At 31.2% G+C, this 17,436-nt stretch overlaps 4 protein-coding genes across 5 annotated transcripts in view; 2 read left to right on the top strand and 2 right to left on the bottom strand.

Annotated features, from left to right (window-relative positions):
• Positions 1-17,436, bottom strand: part of LOC115878852 (conserved oligomeric Golgi complex subunit 5) — a 63,649-nt gene that overhangs the window by 30,356 nt on the left and 15,857 nt on the right. The window contains exons 6-8 of the mRNA XM_030895470.1: positions 15,386-15,622; positions 1,512-1,729; positions 1,309-1,452 (exon numbers count right to left, since the gene is read on the bottom strand). Coding sequence (XP_030751330.1) covers positions 1,309-1,452; positions 1,512-1,729; positions 15,386-15,622 — 599 coding nt within the window. The remainder of the gene's footprint in view (positions 1-1,308; positions 1,453-1,511; positions 1,730-15,385; positions 15,623-17,436) is intronic.
• LOC115878862 (myb/SANT-like DNA-binding domain-containing protein 3) lies at positions 3,959-5,024 on the top strand. The gene is made up of 4 exons (XM_030895482.1): positions 3,959-4,184; positions 4,348-4,567; positions 4,625-4,735; positions 4,793-5,024. The coding sequence occupies exons 1-4, from the start codon at positions 4,023-4,025 to the stop codon at positions 4,987-4,989; spliced, it is 690 nt and encodes a 229-aa protein (XP_030751342.1). The 5' UTR covers positions 3,959-4,022; the 3' UTR covers positions 4,990-5,024.
• LOC115878860 (putative nuclease HARBI1) lies at positions 5,068-6,469 on the bottom strand. Of its 2 annotated transcripts, XM_030895479.1 has the most exons (4): positions 6,323-6,469; positions 6,169-6,226; positions 5,905-6,109; positions 5,068-5,844 (listed from the first exon to the last, which is right to left on the bottom strand). In XM_030895479.1, the coding sequence occupies exons 3-4, from the start codon at positions 6,094-6,096 to the stop codon at positions 5,077-5,079; spliced, it is 960 nt and encodes a 319-aa protein (XP_030751339.1). In that variant the 5' UTR covers positions 6,097-6,109; positions 6,169-6,226; positions 6,323-6,469; the 3' UTR covers positions 5,068-5,076. The 2 variants fall into 2 exon arrangements, with proteins under 2 accessions (XP_030751339.1, XP_030751337.1); XM_030895477.1 differs by lacking the exon at positions 6,323-6,469 and having other exon boundaries at positions 6,169-6,252.
• LOC115878863 (jerky protein homolog-like) lies at positions 9,376-10,448 on the top strand. Its single transcript, XM_030895483.1, has 2 exons — positions 9,376-9,868; positions 10,029-10,448. Exons 1-2 carry the CDS (start codon positions 9,503-9,505, stop codon positions 10,338-10,340), a joined length of 678 nt encoding a protein of 225 aa, XP_030751343.1. The 5' UTR covers positions 9,376-9,502; the 3' UTR covers positions 10,341-10,448.

The following is a 17,436-nucleotide window of genomic DNA, read 5'->3' as shown; positions in this document are numbered from 1 at the left end:
CAGCGTGTAGAATTATTGGTTCAACTTTTCTTGGTCATACAGTTTCGAGGATATGTTGACCTGTGAACGTTACGTTTTTTAGAAAACGGTTTTCAAGATATGTTAGAAAAGTTAAATTTAGATACTCGCGCATTAATACAGTGGTTCCAACATGACTTTCATTATAACGCACCAACCCCCCCCCACAAGTAAGAAATGTTATTTAAAAAATTATTTATATCATTATTATGTAGACTCAGGGAGGTGGACCAATTGCATGGGTCTCCTCGGTCACCTGACCTATCCATTTTAGATTTTTTTATGCGGTATGGTTAACAAGGTTTAACAAGAGAGGCACTCGAAGAGGCGGAACAGGAGAAGTTTAATTAAGGCGACCGGTCGTTCTGTGACAATAGCTAGAACTTCAGTTTTAAAAAGATGCATTTATGTACTCAAAATAATTGCGGATTTTTTGAACATTTTCCAAAATAATTTAAAGTGTATGTAGTGATATTATTTTTTTGAGTTTTAGTTTGTGTAATCTAAATTGTAAAGAGCCGTTTAATAACATATTTTGTCGTTTTATAAGTTATAAATCACAACAAAATTTGAACACCATTGAAAACCGTTCTCTAAAAAACTTAAGTAACTTTCACCGGTCAACGTATCCTGTATGGCCAAGAAAAGTTGAATCAATAATCCTACACGCTTGTCTTCATTTGAAAAATTTTTATTTACAATTTTTGTTTATTTTAATTTACAAAGATTGGATGTGATACAATTTCACATTTCTGAGAGCAACGACGATTGAACTTGTTTCCATGGCTAACTAAGTGAAATTAGTCAAGAAAGATAAGAATTGGCTATAACTCAGTAATTTTGTGAAAGAAACATATTATAGTTTATATTGCTGAAAAGCTTAAAAAATGGCGCTTTTTATGAAGTCATAGCCAACTATGGTTTCCATTTAAAAAAACATATGTTTGTGTCATATGTCAAAAATGACAACTTTTATAAAAAATCGGAGAACACAAACTCATTAGGAATGTGATTATCTACAACTTTTATCTGAACACTTTTTGTCTAAAATAGATTGTAATGGAATTAGGGACAATTTTTAAAATAGCCAAAATTTGTTTTTTTCGAAATATCTAGTAAGCCATGAACTTTTTCAAAAATCTGAAAGGCGCATATTTATGACCCCACAAAACTGCAATTCTTTTCCCATTTAACCGACTCTCTATCTCCAGTAGTTTCCGAGATGCCCATAGAGAACATCGTAGGAAACTTACCCTGTATATATTAGAAGACACAATACATTTTACATACCTTGACATAATTCTTATCAGTGAATCAATTTCATCATGATTAGGAATATTATTTTCTTCTTTAAACATATCCTCAACTGGTTCTAAAATTTTGGTTAATGAACTAGATAAATATGAATTTTCCAATCTCTTTAAAACAAATCGGCTAAAAAGGAATAATTCATCATTTCGCGTATAGCAAAAATAAACAAATTAGGTACTTACTCAAATTTAAATTGTTTGTAATTTAATTTATTCGCCATATCATAATATTTTTTTAATAATTTTGGATAGTCTGTTTCTAAAATTTGCTGAACAGCAACAGAACTTTGATTTATTTCTTCTTGAATAATTTTACCAAGATCGGTCCAAAACTTATTTGCTAAGTTTTTATCTATGTTGGACAAATGAAGTTCATTTATAGTTATTTGAAAAAACTTCACCTGAAAATCATAATACATAATAAAAAACAATTATGCAGGGTGGTCCGAATTGTATTCTTGAAACTTTTTTTCACAAAATAAGTGAAAAAGTTCTTATACATTTATGTCCTAGGTATGTATTTCGGTTTTGATTTCGATTTTTTTCGAATGGGTGTCTTTTGACATGAGAAATTTGCTTTCAATGTCAATATGACTCTTAAGATACATATTTTTTAATTGGTTTGAAGTGTAATAATTTTTCGTCCGTACCTGTATAAAACTATTGATTGACAAAATATACAGGGTTGTTCACCACATACGACACGGAGTATTGTAGCTAAACGATGAGATTTTTACAAATTGTAAGTTTTGGGTTCGATGAAGGACTATTAGAGGTACAATTTAAAAATATTTTTACAAGATACAGAGTGTCCCAAATAAATAAAAAATATCAAAGTTGTATTTTTTTAAATGGAACACCCTGTATATTATTACATTTTTAGTTTCTACGATTAAAATAAAGGTAAATTTGATTAAGGTTTATGATACTTAAACCTTACCGTTTTTGAAATATTTTCAATTTTGTGAAATTGCAGTAAAAATTTTAAGGCTTCATTTCTTCAAAGGTATCAAAGTTTTTAATGCTAAATAATTACTGAAGTTTATTTATTGATCAGTTATTGTGTTGCAATAATAAAAATAATACTACCTTATACAGAGTGTCTAAAAATTTATTTTAAATAATTATTAGCTTCAAATGGCAATAACTTGTTTAATTTAAATGGAACGCCCTGTATATTTTACGAGAATCAGATGCACAATTTAATTGTCTATCAAATAATATTATACCATTTTTTACCTATCTCTTTAAGTTTCCGTAGAAAATGCATTTTCTTGTAATTTAGAACTTATTTATCAATATACCCATGGACTATTGACATTTTAGATTATTTTTAAAGATGTACCAAATTTTTAAAGAGTACAGATACTAATATTGTCGATATAATTCGTTTATTTCTTTAAAAAATAAAAAAAAACTGTTTAAATATTTGTTAAAGAGGATCAGTTAATATGATTCCAGTATTCAAACAACATTAACTGACTGTTTGCTTTGATTAATAATAATTGCTCCAAATACTAAAAAACTGAATTTTGTATGGGCATTAGACAGTGTGATAAAAAGTAACACCTTAAAAATGATATTTCATTTTTTAATAAATGCTTATTTATAACTACAGAGACTTTAATTTGATAACTTATTATTATATTGATTTCTGACTCAAATCCACATTTATTTATAATAATTTAATAACGAACACAATTAAGTATGTAATTAATTAGTATATGGGCGCAAATAATGGTGTTATATTTAATTAATGGTATACTCTTTTATAAAGATTTAAATAGTTTTCTTTTTGCATACAAATGGGCTAGTAATATTATCGCTTTACTAAAAACGATAATATTACTAGTCTGTACATTTTGTACATTTGTTGCTTTAAAAACATCTAAAATGTCAGTATTCCATGGGTATATTGATAAATGATGTCTAAATTATAAGAAAATGCATTTTCTACGAAAACTTGAAGGGATAGGTAAAAAATATAGGTATAATACAACTTGATAGACAATTTGATTGTGCATCTGATTCTCGTAAAATATACAGGGCATTCCATTTAAATTAAAGAAGTTATTGCCGTTTGAAGCTAATAATTATTTAAGATAAATTTTTAGGCACTCTGTATAAAGTAGTATTATTTTTATTATTGCAACACAATAACTGATTAATAAATAAACTTCATTAAATATTTAGTATTAAAAACATTGATACCCTTGGAGAAATGAAGCTTTAAAATTTTTACTGCAATTTCACAAAATTGAAAATATTTCAAAAACGGTAAGGTTTAAGTATAATAAACCTTAATCAAATTTACCTTTATTTTAATCGTAGAAACTAAAAATGTAATAATATACAGGGTGTTGCATTTAAAAAAATACAACTTTGATATTTTTTATTTATTTGGGACACTCTCACCCGTATTCATAGTCATTCGCCGGCGAGGCGTTGAAAAATCTCCCAGTCGCACCGCCAGCGAACTTTCGGCGAAGCGAACGATATCAATTTTGAATGCATAGACGATATCCTCGCCGTCGCCGCGCTGGCAACTCGCTATGACTCGTGTGGCGATTTGAGCAAGCGCATTTAATTTGTTTATGTGTTTTCCGTCCACGGCACGCGACGATTTTTTAAACCAGAGCGCGGTACTGATCCCAAAACGTTTTTCTTGTTATTATTGTTTGTTGTCTTTTTGCAATGGCGGTAAAATATTCGGCAAGTGATAAGGAACAATTTATTAAAATGTTGATAAACTATCCTATTATAGAAGATAAAAGGACTGATTCCTATAATATTGAGAAGAAGAAAAAAGCATGGGATAAAATTACGTTAGAGTATAATGAGGTAGCTACAGAAAAGGTAAATATAAAATTTATGTTGTGTAGCTATAATATTCTTTGATATAGGATTTATTATTATGGTTTGAGATAATTATGCATTAAAGTAGATTATATATCTTTTAAACAGGAAATAGAAAGAAATATTTTTAGTAGCTACATTTAAAAAATTCTGTTTATTTTAGAGAACAGTAATCCAGTTAAAAAGATTATGGGATAAAATAAAAAGAAGCAGGAAAAGTGCGTTAGCTGAAGAGAGGCGTGAAGTGATGGCCACAGGAGGCGGGCCGTCTAAACCACTACCACCTTATTCACAACCCGAAGTAGATGCCCTGATACCTCATCTCGATTATGAAGTTAATATTGAAGATGATTCTGATGGCATAAATTTAAAAAATACAGAAGGTAAACTTTCTATACTTTGTTAATCATCAAAACAATTGCTATTTTTATTTGTTTCAGTTGTACGGTCATCAGAAGAGGCAACTGCTTCAACGGTATCAGTCACCTCTTACGTCTTAGTGCCAGAAACCCCAACATTATCCACTCCATTAAACCCAAGTGCTGTTAAAGGTAATATTCTACGATTATAGGACCTAGCAAATATTTTTAAATTAATTATTGTCACAGTCTCGCGCCCCCCTAAAAAAAAGGAAGATCATCTTGATCAGTTGACCAAGGCAAGGTTAGGCCTAGTTGAAAAGGAAGAATCATATATGAAAGAACTTCATGATATCCGTATGGAGGAGGCGAAATATAAGGCGGCGGCTGCCAAGTTCGTAATGTTACAAGAAGAGGCAAAATGGAAGAAAAGTAGAGATGAATAAATAAACGATTAATTTAATAATTAATAAATGATTAACAAGTAATAGTTTTATTTTCAATAGTATGTACCTAATAGTAGATATAGATTTTTAATCAAAATAATTATGAACTATATGGTTTCTCATCACATTACCTAAACCTAAATTTCCTTCACGAAAAATAATTTCTGGAACATCATCGTCGATCTGTAGAGGTTCGTCTATGATGTCACGGTAAGTAATGGAAATATTATGAAGAATAGCACAAGCTACGATAATATAACAGGAAGTGGAGATCTTGGTAGCAAGTCCCCGACTCAAACAAGGAAATCGGCGCTTTAAAACACCAAATAATCGTTCTACGGTATTTCTTGTCTGAATATGTGCTTGGTTGTATCGCCTTTCTCCTGGAGTACGTACTTGTCTAAATGGAGTCAGCAAGTAAGGTAAACATGGATATCCCGCATCACCAAGCAAATATCCAGGAAGTTCTCTTCGTTGAAACTTTCCCTTTAAGGAACTCCTTTGAAAAATGTAACTGTCATGGTAACTTCCTGGATATCGTGAAACAATATCTAATATTTGTAAATTAGGACCTGAAGTTGCTTGTACGTTAATAGAAAAGTATCGTTTTCTATTTCGGAACAGTTCGGCAACATCTCCTCCTGGACTCTTGATAGTGATATGTGTGCAATCGACACACCCTGTGACATTTGGAAAGTTAGCAATTGTACTAAATTGCCGTTGCATTTCCGGAATATCCTCATTAAGTGGAAATGTGATATATGTTCTAGAGTGTGCTGCAAGTCTTCTGGTGATTCTTGTCACAACTCGGCTTACAGTACTTTGGCTGAGTCCTTTCAAGTCTCCACAGACAATCTACAAACATATAATTATATTATTATAAAAGTGTGGCTTTTTTATTTTGTTAATTTTCACCTGAAAACTTCCGCTAGCGTAAAAACGCAACGTTAAAAGTAATCCTATCAATGTGGGTACCGGCAATCCTCTGTTAGTCATGGGTTCACGGACATGTACCATTGGTAATAGAATATCACGCACCACCTCTTTCCTAAATCTAAATCGTTTTTTAAATTGGATTTCACTGTAAAATTCAAAAGGGTTTTCCATATCTCGAATATACCTAAAATAATCAACGAAATAAATAATATCAAATTCAAAGGTTTTCTGCAACCAATTTACCTCCGATGTATATGAAAATCTATGTCCAAAATATCCCTGTGGGCATTATATAATAGATCTAAATCACGTTCCATTGTTAAATCGAATTATTATGAAAAATAAACAAAATTTAAATTATTTACTAATCTGGCGGTCGCTCGGAGATAGTACTGACCATCTCCAACGAATCGCTAACGCCGCGCCAAAATTTCAGTGAATGCGCATGTGTGTCATTGTTGGCGAACGACTCTGCATGACAAATATGCGTGGGAGATTGGCGAACCGCTGGCGGCGCGCCAGCGATCGTTTATGAATACCAGTGTCTGTATCTTGTAAAAATATTTTTAAATTGTAGCTCTAATAGTCCTTCAACGAACCCCAAACTTACAATTTGTAAAAATCTCATCGTTTAGCTACAATACTCCGTGTCGTATGTGGTGAACAACCCTGTAGATACGTTTCCTACGGTTTTTACGTAAAAAGCCCCCTTAATAAAAATCGCTACGTGTAACCGTTTTCAAGATATTTGGAATGTATCTTATGAATATACAGGGTATCATTGAAATGGTGTAAGAAAAATCGGAGGGTTACTCCTAAAAATAGTAAAAAAAGTTCCTATAAGTATAGGGCGGAAAATGCATATTAAGGGAATTAGGGTCAGTGAAAGGGTGAATTTAAAAAACGGTTGTTTTGAAATCGTAGGCTTAAAAAACGAGATAAAACTTCGAAAAAAAAATCCTCTGCAATAAAATCAAATGGTGATACTGAAAAATTATTTGGAAAAGCGGAAAGGGTAGTTTTGGCAAGGGTAGGGGGTTGTTTCGTGAATAACTTTTTTGAGGTTATCTTTTTTGTAACGTTGGTTCATTTTTTGAGAACTACATACTTTTTCCTACAAAAAAGGTACTTTTATTGCACATCGCCCAGAGCGATGATTTTCGAGAAAATTGAAGACAAAAAGTTTGCTCTGATGGGTTGCTAACTGGTTAATCAACATAAACTTATGCAAGTTATGGCGGTTCAAAAGTAACCAAGTAGTTATCAAATAATTAATTGAAAAATCAAAATTTCATGATTTTTAAAACATCTTATTGGTTAAAAAAAAACGAAATAATCCAATTACCAAAATTCCTTATTAAAATAATGCATTCCTTAATTCATTCATAGTAAATGTTCAAAGTGGCCACCATTCATTTCAACGTAGAAATCTGATCTTCTTCTCCACGATCTGCGTAGGTACCCTGTGGAATATCCTTAGTGTCGTCCAAATTTGATTGGAACAGTCAATAATGCGTTGCCGTAGTTGCTCTTCAGTATTAATCGGCACTGAGTAAACCAAATTTTTTTAAAACCAAAAAAGTTTATTTCGTTTTTAAAGCAATAAGATGTTTTTTAAAAATCATGAAATTTTGATTTTCCAATTAATTATTTAATAACTACTGCTTGGTTACTTTTGAACCGCCATAACTTTCATAAGTTTATGTTGATTTGGAATCAGTTAGCAAAACCCATCAGAGCAATCTCTTTGCTTTCAATTTTCTCGAAAACCATCGCACTGGGCGATGTGCAACAAGAGTACCTTTTTTGTAGGAAAAAGTATGTAGTTTTCATAAAATGAACCCACGTTGCAAAAAACATAATCTCAAAAAAGTTATTCACGAAACAACCCCCCACCCTTGCAAAAACTACCCTTTCCGCTTTTCCAAATAATTTTTCAGTATCACCATTTGATTTAGGGTCAAAATTTGCCAGAGGAGTTTTATATCGTTTTTTAAGCCTACAATTTCAAAACAACCGTTTTTTAAATTCACCCTTTCAGTGCCCTTAACTCCCTTAATATGCATTTTCCGCCCGATACTTATAGGAACTTTTTTTTACTATTTTTAGGAGTACTATCACCCCCCGATTTTTTTACACCATTTCAATGACACCCTGTATGTCATAATTGACAAAAAATAAACATGTTGACTAGACAGTTATTTGACTGAAATGGTGACTTTGGATACTTTTTATTTTATTTTTTAAATTAATAATAACTTTTTGTAGAAAAGAATATGAAGAAGCAGTTTCTGTAGAACCTTTGGCCACAAAACATTTCAAATTTATAATTTCAGTCTACTTATAACTATCTCGTTAATATGTTCAGTTTTTGTCAATGATGACAAGTATTGATTATTTCGATTCAGAATACAGTGCAATCGCGATAGTATGAACACGCAGTCATATGAACCACTCCGTAATATGAACACAATCATTTTTTCATTGACTACTCTATAGTATGAACAGCCTGAAATCTCGGTAATATGAACAACTTGTTAGACTTATTTTGTGTCTGTTAGAGGTTCGAATTCATTGTTATTTATGTAACAGAGGTGAACGCAGCTAGTTTGCTAAACAGAGTCTATAAAGTGTTTAATAACTCTTTAACTGTAATAATTTAAAATGGTTAAAGTGAAAGGCAAATCAAAATGTCTCTCTCTTCATGAGAAAGCGAAACTTTTAGAAGATGTTGATAAAGGGTTAGGCGTGACGCTTTTGGCAAAAAAGTACGGTATTGCCAAATCAACAGTGTGTTTAATTAAAAACAAAAAAAGAAGAATTGTCGAAAGAGTTGCAAGTTGTGCGTCTAAATTAACAAAAAATGCACATTAAAAAAAGGAGAACTTCCGGAAATGGAAAAACTGCTTTATAAATGGTTCCTTGCACAACGCGAGAGAAATATGCCAGTTTCTGGAGAGATGATAAGGCAAAAAGCTTTGAGTTTAAGTTCCAGTTTAAAAGTTAGCAGCTTTAAAGGAAGTGATGGGTGATTGCAACGGTTTAAAGAAAGGTATGGGGTAAAATTTTTAAAAATAACCGGAGAAAAACTGTCAAGTCAGCCAGAACTTATTAATCAATTTAAAGAAAAACTAAAAATGGTGATTGAAAAATATGAATTAAATGAGCACCAGTTGTACAATGCTGATGAAACTGGGTTGTATTGGCAATTGTTACCTGATAAAACATATGTATTACTAACCGAAAAAACTGCACCTGGACTCAAAATGGCTAAACGAAGAGTTACATTTTTGGGATGCGCCAATGCCTCAGGGTCGCATAAAATAAAACCATTACTTATCGGAACTGCAAAAAATCCGAGATGTTTCAAAAACTTTCTTAATCCCTTGGTGTACCGGCACACTAAGAACGCCTGGATGACTGGTAAACTTTTTAAAAACTGCTTTTTTTCAGCAATTTGTTCCAGAGGTAAGCATAAAAAATATTCTCCTCTAATTTCTAACTTTATTGTACTAACGGTTTTTTGGATAACGCTCCGTCTCATCCACCTGCAGCAGATTTAAAATCTAGTGATGGTATGATCTTTGTAATGTTCATGCCTCCGAACGTTACACCACCTATTCAGCCAATGGATCAGAATGTGCTTAGGCTTACCAAGCTTTTCTATAGGAACAGTCTTCTTAGTTCCATTATTACTGGAAATGACACTGTAGGTGAAGCCCTTAAGAAAACTAAATTAAGGGATGCAGTGATCCATTTAATGGCCGCATGGGAAAAACTAAACCCAGACATGATCTCAAAATGTTGGCGAAACATTCTTGACTTTACGGATGCATTAGATGAGGACGACTTGCCTCTATCACGCATAAGACAACAGCTAATTGAAGAACGAGCTGCCGACCCAATAAGAGACACAATAGCACTTTTAGGCGCTATAGGGCCTGTAAGTTTTGCATTTGTACATTTTTGTTTAAAAATCGGTTTTATCTAAAGTAAGCGCTAGGTCATTAACTATAGTATAATAATTTAACTATAGTATAATAATTTAACTATAGTATAATAATTAATACATATTATGTAGTAACTTTTAAACGTTTTAACAGGCGGAATACACGGCTGTAGACATTGAAGAATGGAACAAGGATTCAGTGATAGAAGGAGCGAGCCTGGAAGAAGCTGAAAATATGGATTCAAATGAGAGTGGCATTGAAATCGAGGAACAGCCAATAATTACAATTAAACATAGCGAAGCAGTCCAGGCCCTTACAGTATCAGTAGAATGGGCTAAACAAAACGCAATAAATTTATCGGATATTACAACTCTAAAAAACATTCTTGAAAAAGCAGTTTTAGCTAACATTTCGGCCAAACAAACTCAGTCAAAAATAACTTCATATTTTAGAACTAATAATTAGTTTCATGTAATGTACATAGATATTAAGCACTTGATTTTGATGTACGATTAAACGATTTTTAAAATATTAATCCGTATTTTATTATGTATTTTTACTACCTTCAATAATATGAACATACCGTTAGTATGAACAACCTAAAATTTTTTGTGTTCATATTATCGCGATTGAACTGTATATTGAGAACCATACTATATTAAAAACGACGAAATAGTATATTATTCAACAAGCATATAATGGTGGCTGTTATTCACGCGGATGAAGTTTATGACACGAGCCAAAGGCGTGCATTATATGCGAGTAGAATACTATACTTTATCCAAGACTATCAAAAAAATTTAGATAATATTAATATTAAGTTTTTATTTTTAAAAACCAACTTTTGAAATCCATAGATGAATGCAAAAAATAACATTGAAAACTTGAAATTTTTAAATCGAATTTTAGAATGCAAAAAGTGACATTTAAAACTTCAAATTTTTAAATCGAATTTTAGAGTAGAAAATGAGGGAATTTTAACATTGTTTCTTCGTAATGGTGTTTAATAATTTGTTTACATGTCGAGATATAACATGAGAGACTTATTAAAACGGAAAAAATATATTTTAAAAATCTTATGACAAGAAAAACAACTTTTGGAATACCCCAAGATGAATGCAAAAAGTGACATTAAAAACTTCAAAAAGCTTGGATCGAGATATCTGTGGAAGCGGTGAATACTGAAATCATTATTCACTAGTGAATAATGAATATTATTATTATTTCATAAACTCATGTATAATCATCAAATTATAGACGAGTCGTGGATAAATGTGTATTTTTTCACTCAGTAGTTTTATACAGGTATGGAAAAAGTTATTACTCTTCAAACCAGTTAAAAAATGGTTAAAAAATATGTAGGTGGCGCCCCCTACAAGTAGGAGTCATATTGAAATCGAAATTAATTTCGCCCTGCCAATTAAACTCTCAGACACCAATTTTCATCGAAATATCGACTTTAATTGAGAAATTTTTTGTAAAAAATCGAAAAAAAATGTAATTTCTACACTATCTGCAGAATATGCTGTCAAAGTTTCCCGAATACAATTCAGACCAACCAGTATATTATTTATATCAGAGATTATTCTATTAAGCTTCATTCAGAACCTCGCAATTAGTGGTTTCAATTACACTTTATACTTTTTAGTTTTAATCATTCACAATGATTAAAAAACACAATTAAAATTAAATAAATTAAATTAATAGAATATCCTAGCAACAGCTTGCGTTAGTCAGTTGTATCCATAGAGAAAGCCCAATATTCAGCCAGTGCCTTCTATTAAAAGATCAGCCTACGGGCGAGATTTATGACGTCACGCTAGTTAGATATAACGGATTAATAAATATGTTGTAGAATACATGGAAAACATAATTATTCCTCAGATTTTTGATTTGTATTTTAAAAATGATATAGTTTACATGAAATATACATAATATACAGTTAATAACTACAACATATATACCCATGGTACAAAGAATACAAGGTATGATCGATAGCGGCTCCAATTTCGTTCAGTTCGCGCATACCACCTGTGACGTCACTAGGAAAATGAGGACTAAATTAAAAATAAAGAAAGTTGACAGGAGATCTGCATTTTGGGGCCATGGGTAAGAGTTGTTTATTTTAAGACTTTTTAGTCTGTTTCAATTTAATAATTACTAAAACCAGAAGTTCCAAAAATATTTAAAAATAATAATTATCTATTAACATGGATTTGGACTTTGACCATAATACGTAAGAGAATACTCAAATTTATTTCTATATTCGGTACCTATAAAATTGTTTATTAGGTTTTAGTTTGCGATGCTTATGGTAAATAATTTCATGTTCATTGCCTCTGATTTCACATGAGGACAGAGATGAGGATATATATGAAAAGTAACCACAAGAGGAATTGTTACATCATTTAAAAATGTTGGGAATTTTATTGTTTCCCATCGAAAAGTAGAAAATGCCAATGCAGATGAATGTATTGTAATTGTGATAGAAGTAATTCCAAGGGTGAAGTTTATTATAATTAGTGGAAGTAACTTCAAGGGTGAAGTTTATTATAATTAGTTACCTGGCGCTTCTTTATATGTAGATGTTTTGTGTCTTTGAGAATAAATCGGTTGAACGAACTCCAAAATTTAGAGGAAGCATTTGCATACCCAGAATATGCCCATCAAGGATTATATAGCCTCAAATTTCCTTTTAATGGTAGGCAATTATTCAATGCAAATTAACTTTTATGACTGAAATATTAAATAGTTTACAATATGGTATATCATTAAAAATACATTACTTTAGGTACAATTAGGCCCGATACATTTCAAAAAGTAGAATATTATTTTATATTAAATGAGGTATTGTACCAACAATCAATTTATATTAATACCGGAGATTAAAAATAATGGTGAATAAATAGTTCTTTTTATACTACAAAAAATAAACTATAGAATACAACAATATTTAAAAAAAATAAATAAAAGTTATGTCCCGGTCGAGATTCGAACCCGGTCTCGCTTCCAGCTCCGACTCCTTACGCACTGCTCCACAGTAACGTATGAAGGATAATTCAATGACGGTATATAAACAAAAAAACCGGTTTATAACAATATCTTGACGATTTGAACTGGCGCGCGGAGCGTACTGACCAATAGCACCTGTTATCACCTGTGACGTAACGACCAACCTGCGCAATATCATACCTTGTATTCTTTGTACCATGATATATACCTATTTATAGTATAGTAATAAATACTTTGGCAAATAAACTATGAACCATACAAATGCAGCAAATGTTTTACAATGTACAAATAATGTATAGCTACATAAGATAATGGGTAAAATGTAAATATATTTTAAATTTTGGGGTTTGAAAATCGATCTAATTTAACAAAAAACATTCAATATCTACTAATAGTGATGTATTATTATTTGCATTCACAAAATTTATATGTATATTTTGGTAAGCATCAATGTTCGAAAATTATATTTACAAATACAATATTATCTAAAAAAGGCCAGCGGTGGCAATGAAATGAAGATCGCTGGCATTTTATAGTAAATTATTTTAAAATTTTGATTTTCTTGGATGTGAAATTGAAAAATGTTGATTTGCTCTCATTTGTTTTTCATTATTTTTATTTGTTTGTGAACGTTTCGGTTATCTGAGTTTATCAGTGTTGTGTCATATGAGAAATAGTGTCGATTATAATCCAAAAAATTACATATACAATATAATTCACACCTCATAATGCGTTTACTGCTATTATAAAACTAATATAAACTTATCAAAAGATGACCACATATTTTTAAAATTATTATTCTTAACACTAAAAATTATCTACATTGACTATGGAGTACGCAGTAAACATTATGTGTGTGGTATGAATATTTTATATGTAATTTTGGATTATATTCGACACTATTTTTTTCATATGACACAACACTGATGAAGGCTATAATGTTAGCCAACGCTTTTTATTAAAACCAACAAAAATAATGAAAACCAAATGAAAACTTAATCAGCGTTTTTCTCCCGAACTTAAATCCCAAGAAAATCAAAAAATTTAGAATATTTAGAAACAAGGTAAAGAATATCAAATTTTCCAAGATTGTAAAATCTCTAGTTAATTATTTTATGTACAGTTATTTAGGGAATGTCATCGATGTTCATTTCCAAGCCAACTAGACGCCGATTTTATTGATGATAATGGTATATCTTTTACGAAATGTAAATAACATTAGACCAATTAAACAAAAGAAATATGAATTTTAGTATTTTAGTAACATCTTTATTCTTACAACTTAATTTTGTATTATGCATATATACCAATTTTATTGTTATTTATTCATTGTATTCAGCCATCACTTAAATATTTGATATTAATTTGGTATTATAAATAATCAACACTATTCATTAAAAATTACCTAACAAAAATATATGTTATGCTTCTTGGACAACTTGACTTACATTATATATTATCAAAACAAAAACATTCTTCTTTAAACTGTATCAGTCTTGTTCTTTACAAAAATCTTTTTAAAATTTGAACTCAAAATAATAATCTTTTTCATGATCTTTAATACACATATTCTTTATTTTTCCATACAGATCATAATACCTACTTCACGCGGTTTGAATCTATCAAGCTGAACCAACAACACTTGGAGTGAGGATTTCATTAACATGAATAAAAATAAAACATAATTGTCCAGTTTCTATTAATACCATCATGGGAGAATATTATTTTTAAATTTATTAAAGATATTTTCAATAAAATTCTCTTGATTTATAACCTGCACTCCACTTTTCTTGCTCCTTTCTGACACTTTGTGGCTGCCTAGTATAACTATCCTTTTCCACCGTGAACACAACAAAGATGAGGCATATCACCAAAACATTAATTCACTTAAGCTTTATTGATGAATTGTTAGGAGTCTTAAAAACACACACAAAATCACGACGAGTAAAATGTATGGGCACTTTAGGGGTTAAATCACTTACACAACGTAATTTTTCAATTTTCTATTTTTATGCGAAACCGAGAGTGACCCATATATCTGGCAGTAGCTTGCGTCACTTAAACACCAAAATAATTAGTTTTTTGCACTACACTAATAAATAATACCAAAAATCATAGAGTTAAAACCAAAAATCAACCGACAAAATATGAAACGGAATCTAACCCAATATCTAAGTATGTACAGCTGATGAAGTAAACAAAAGTCCGCCCCCAGGCTGATCTTTTAAAGAACGGCAGTGATTCAGCTTATAAAACAATCAACTTTTGAATTCTAACCACAATTTCTCTTGACGGAAAATAATCAAAGGCCAAAATGACATTTCTCGCAAATTTTGAAATATAATTAGTTGAAAAGTTAAAAGTTTGTTAACTTTTAACTCTACCACTAATTTTGACGTTCTGAATATTTACGTTGAAATTAAAAGAACAAATTTCTACGCTAATTGAAACCACTACACTAACTGCGAGGTCTGTTTAATCACTATTCTATCAATAACCTGTTTACAAATCTGATAGATATCTCCTGAAAAACATTTCTCCAATTCATTCCAAAGTTTGTTCGAAAATCCTTGACTGGAATTAAATTGCATTCTACCACTGCCACCTTTTGATTTATTTATACTAGTAGATATATTGACGTCCAAGGCGGATTTTATAATATCACGACATTCATCAATATTCTGTTTAATAAAATTATTCACTGTATCATTTATGACTCCTAGATTGATAAAAATCTACAAAGATAAAAATATATTATTTTTATATGAACTAAATAGATATTATTGTTCTAGTATCAAGCATGTTCTTTTTGCGTATTTAACAATTAAAAATGTTTATTATAAACTATCGGTAGCGGCTATTCGGTAGCGACTATCGGTAGCGGCGTAATCTCGATGTGGGCACGAAATCGTCGACACTGGTGCATTCATTTTTAAGTCTATCATTTTCTGTTATGGTGTAGAAAATGTCGGATACGGTCACTATTAGAGCGTTGATTGAAAGAATTGGGAAGAAACCTTTGAATAAGAAGACTAAGGAAGGAGCATATCAAAATCTTAGGTGCACCGCAATGGGCCTCAAATATGGCCGACTTAAATTCCGGTTTATCAGTGCCGTTCTAATTTTATTTAAAAAATGTAAAACTATGATGTAGGGTAGACGTGGGGTAGACTCAATAATTTGTTATTTTATTTTACGTTGTGAATAAATGTTAGAAGTTACAAAATTTTTATAAAAATATATAATCTAATAAAAATAGATAAGTTATAATAAGCATTTATTAACACAAACATCCGATACGCTACTGAAGCAGGTAAGTCAAATTAACGTATCAAAAAATTCTTTGACATCTGATCTTTCACAAGTAATAAATAAAAGCTAAAATGCAAGAAAATATATAATTTGAAGTTAATTCTAAGTGAATTTCATAAATGATCGGTTTTACTAATGCATGTATATTATATAGTCACTTACTAGCGAAAAAGTTGTTCCATTATTTCACCTACCCTTTGCCGAGATCTAATGCACGCTACACAACCAACAATTTGAGTCTTGTTCGATAAATCGCGATAGTGTTAATTTAAGTTCTGCCACAATTTCCATCTAGATTTCATTTCACCTTAAACAACTATCAGTAGGTAGAATAAATAATAAATAACATAAAATAAGCTCCGTAAAGACTGACAAATCCACAAAATTTCAAATCAAATTCAAATGTGTCAAATGAATCGCCAAACAGAACTGTCAAGGATCCCCACCCTAGAGAGCTTTTTCCGCCCACCATGCATGAATACATGGATAGCATTATGCTCCTTCCTTAGTCTTCTTATTCAAAGGAAGAAACCAAACCCAACCAAAGTCAAATTTACAAAGCTGATTTGATTTCCTCTTATGTCTCAAGTGCTATACGGTGGAGCCTCTACACGTTCTGCGGCCAACGCTTAAAGCACATTTTCTCTAGTTAATTAGCGAAGGCATATCGAAGACGGTGTGGAATTGAAAGCGACAGTGTTGCCATATTCAAATGTGTAATATCTGTATTACATTTGACGAAAATATCTTTGGATGAAATATCCGCGTTTATGTATTGCAAATTTATTCGTGTTAACACAGAATAAACAACAAAAATAAAAGTTCTTTTATAAGTACTGAATAGTACTGCATATAGTACGTATGATCGAAAAAACTAGACTAGTTGGCTTGGAAATTACGACTATTGACATTTACCATAATATTTTATATATGAAATAACAGCGATTTTCATTTCCAAGCCAATTCTAACGCCGTCGTTTGTTTAATCATATAATATTATATTAAATTGTTTAATAACAGAAAAACCGTATTATTATCTTACTCTACCCAAAATTCGTAAATCTACGAATTAATCCGTAGTTCTGGCAACACTGTTTCCGGTAACCACCCACTCTGTCGACTGAACGTAGAACTACGTTACAGTATTCTTTATCCGCTGCGCTGTAAACGACTATCAGCGCGCACCGGCGGAGAACTAAACTAAATCTCAGACAGGTTGACTAGCGGCGACGGTATC

This window comes from Sitophilus oryzae, unplaced genomic scaffold (genome assembly GCF_002938485.1).
Source record: "Sitophilus oryzae breed Bouriz unplaced genomic scaffold, Soryzae_2.0 scaffold_1536_pilon_pilon, whole genome shotgun sequence".
NCBI classification, from domain to species: domain Eukaryota; kingdom Metazoa; phylum Arthropoda; class Insecta; order Coleoptera; family Curculionidae; genus Sitophilus; species Sitophilus oryzae.
This window is presented reverse-complemented; position numbering and strand designations above follow the sequence as displayed.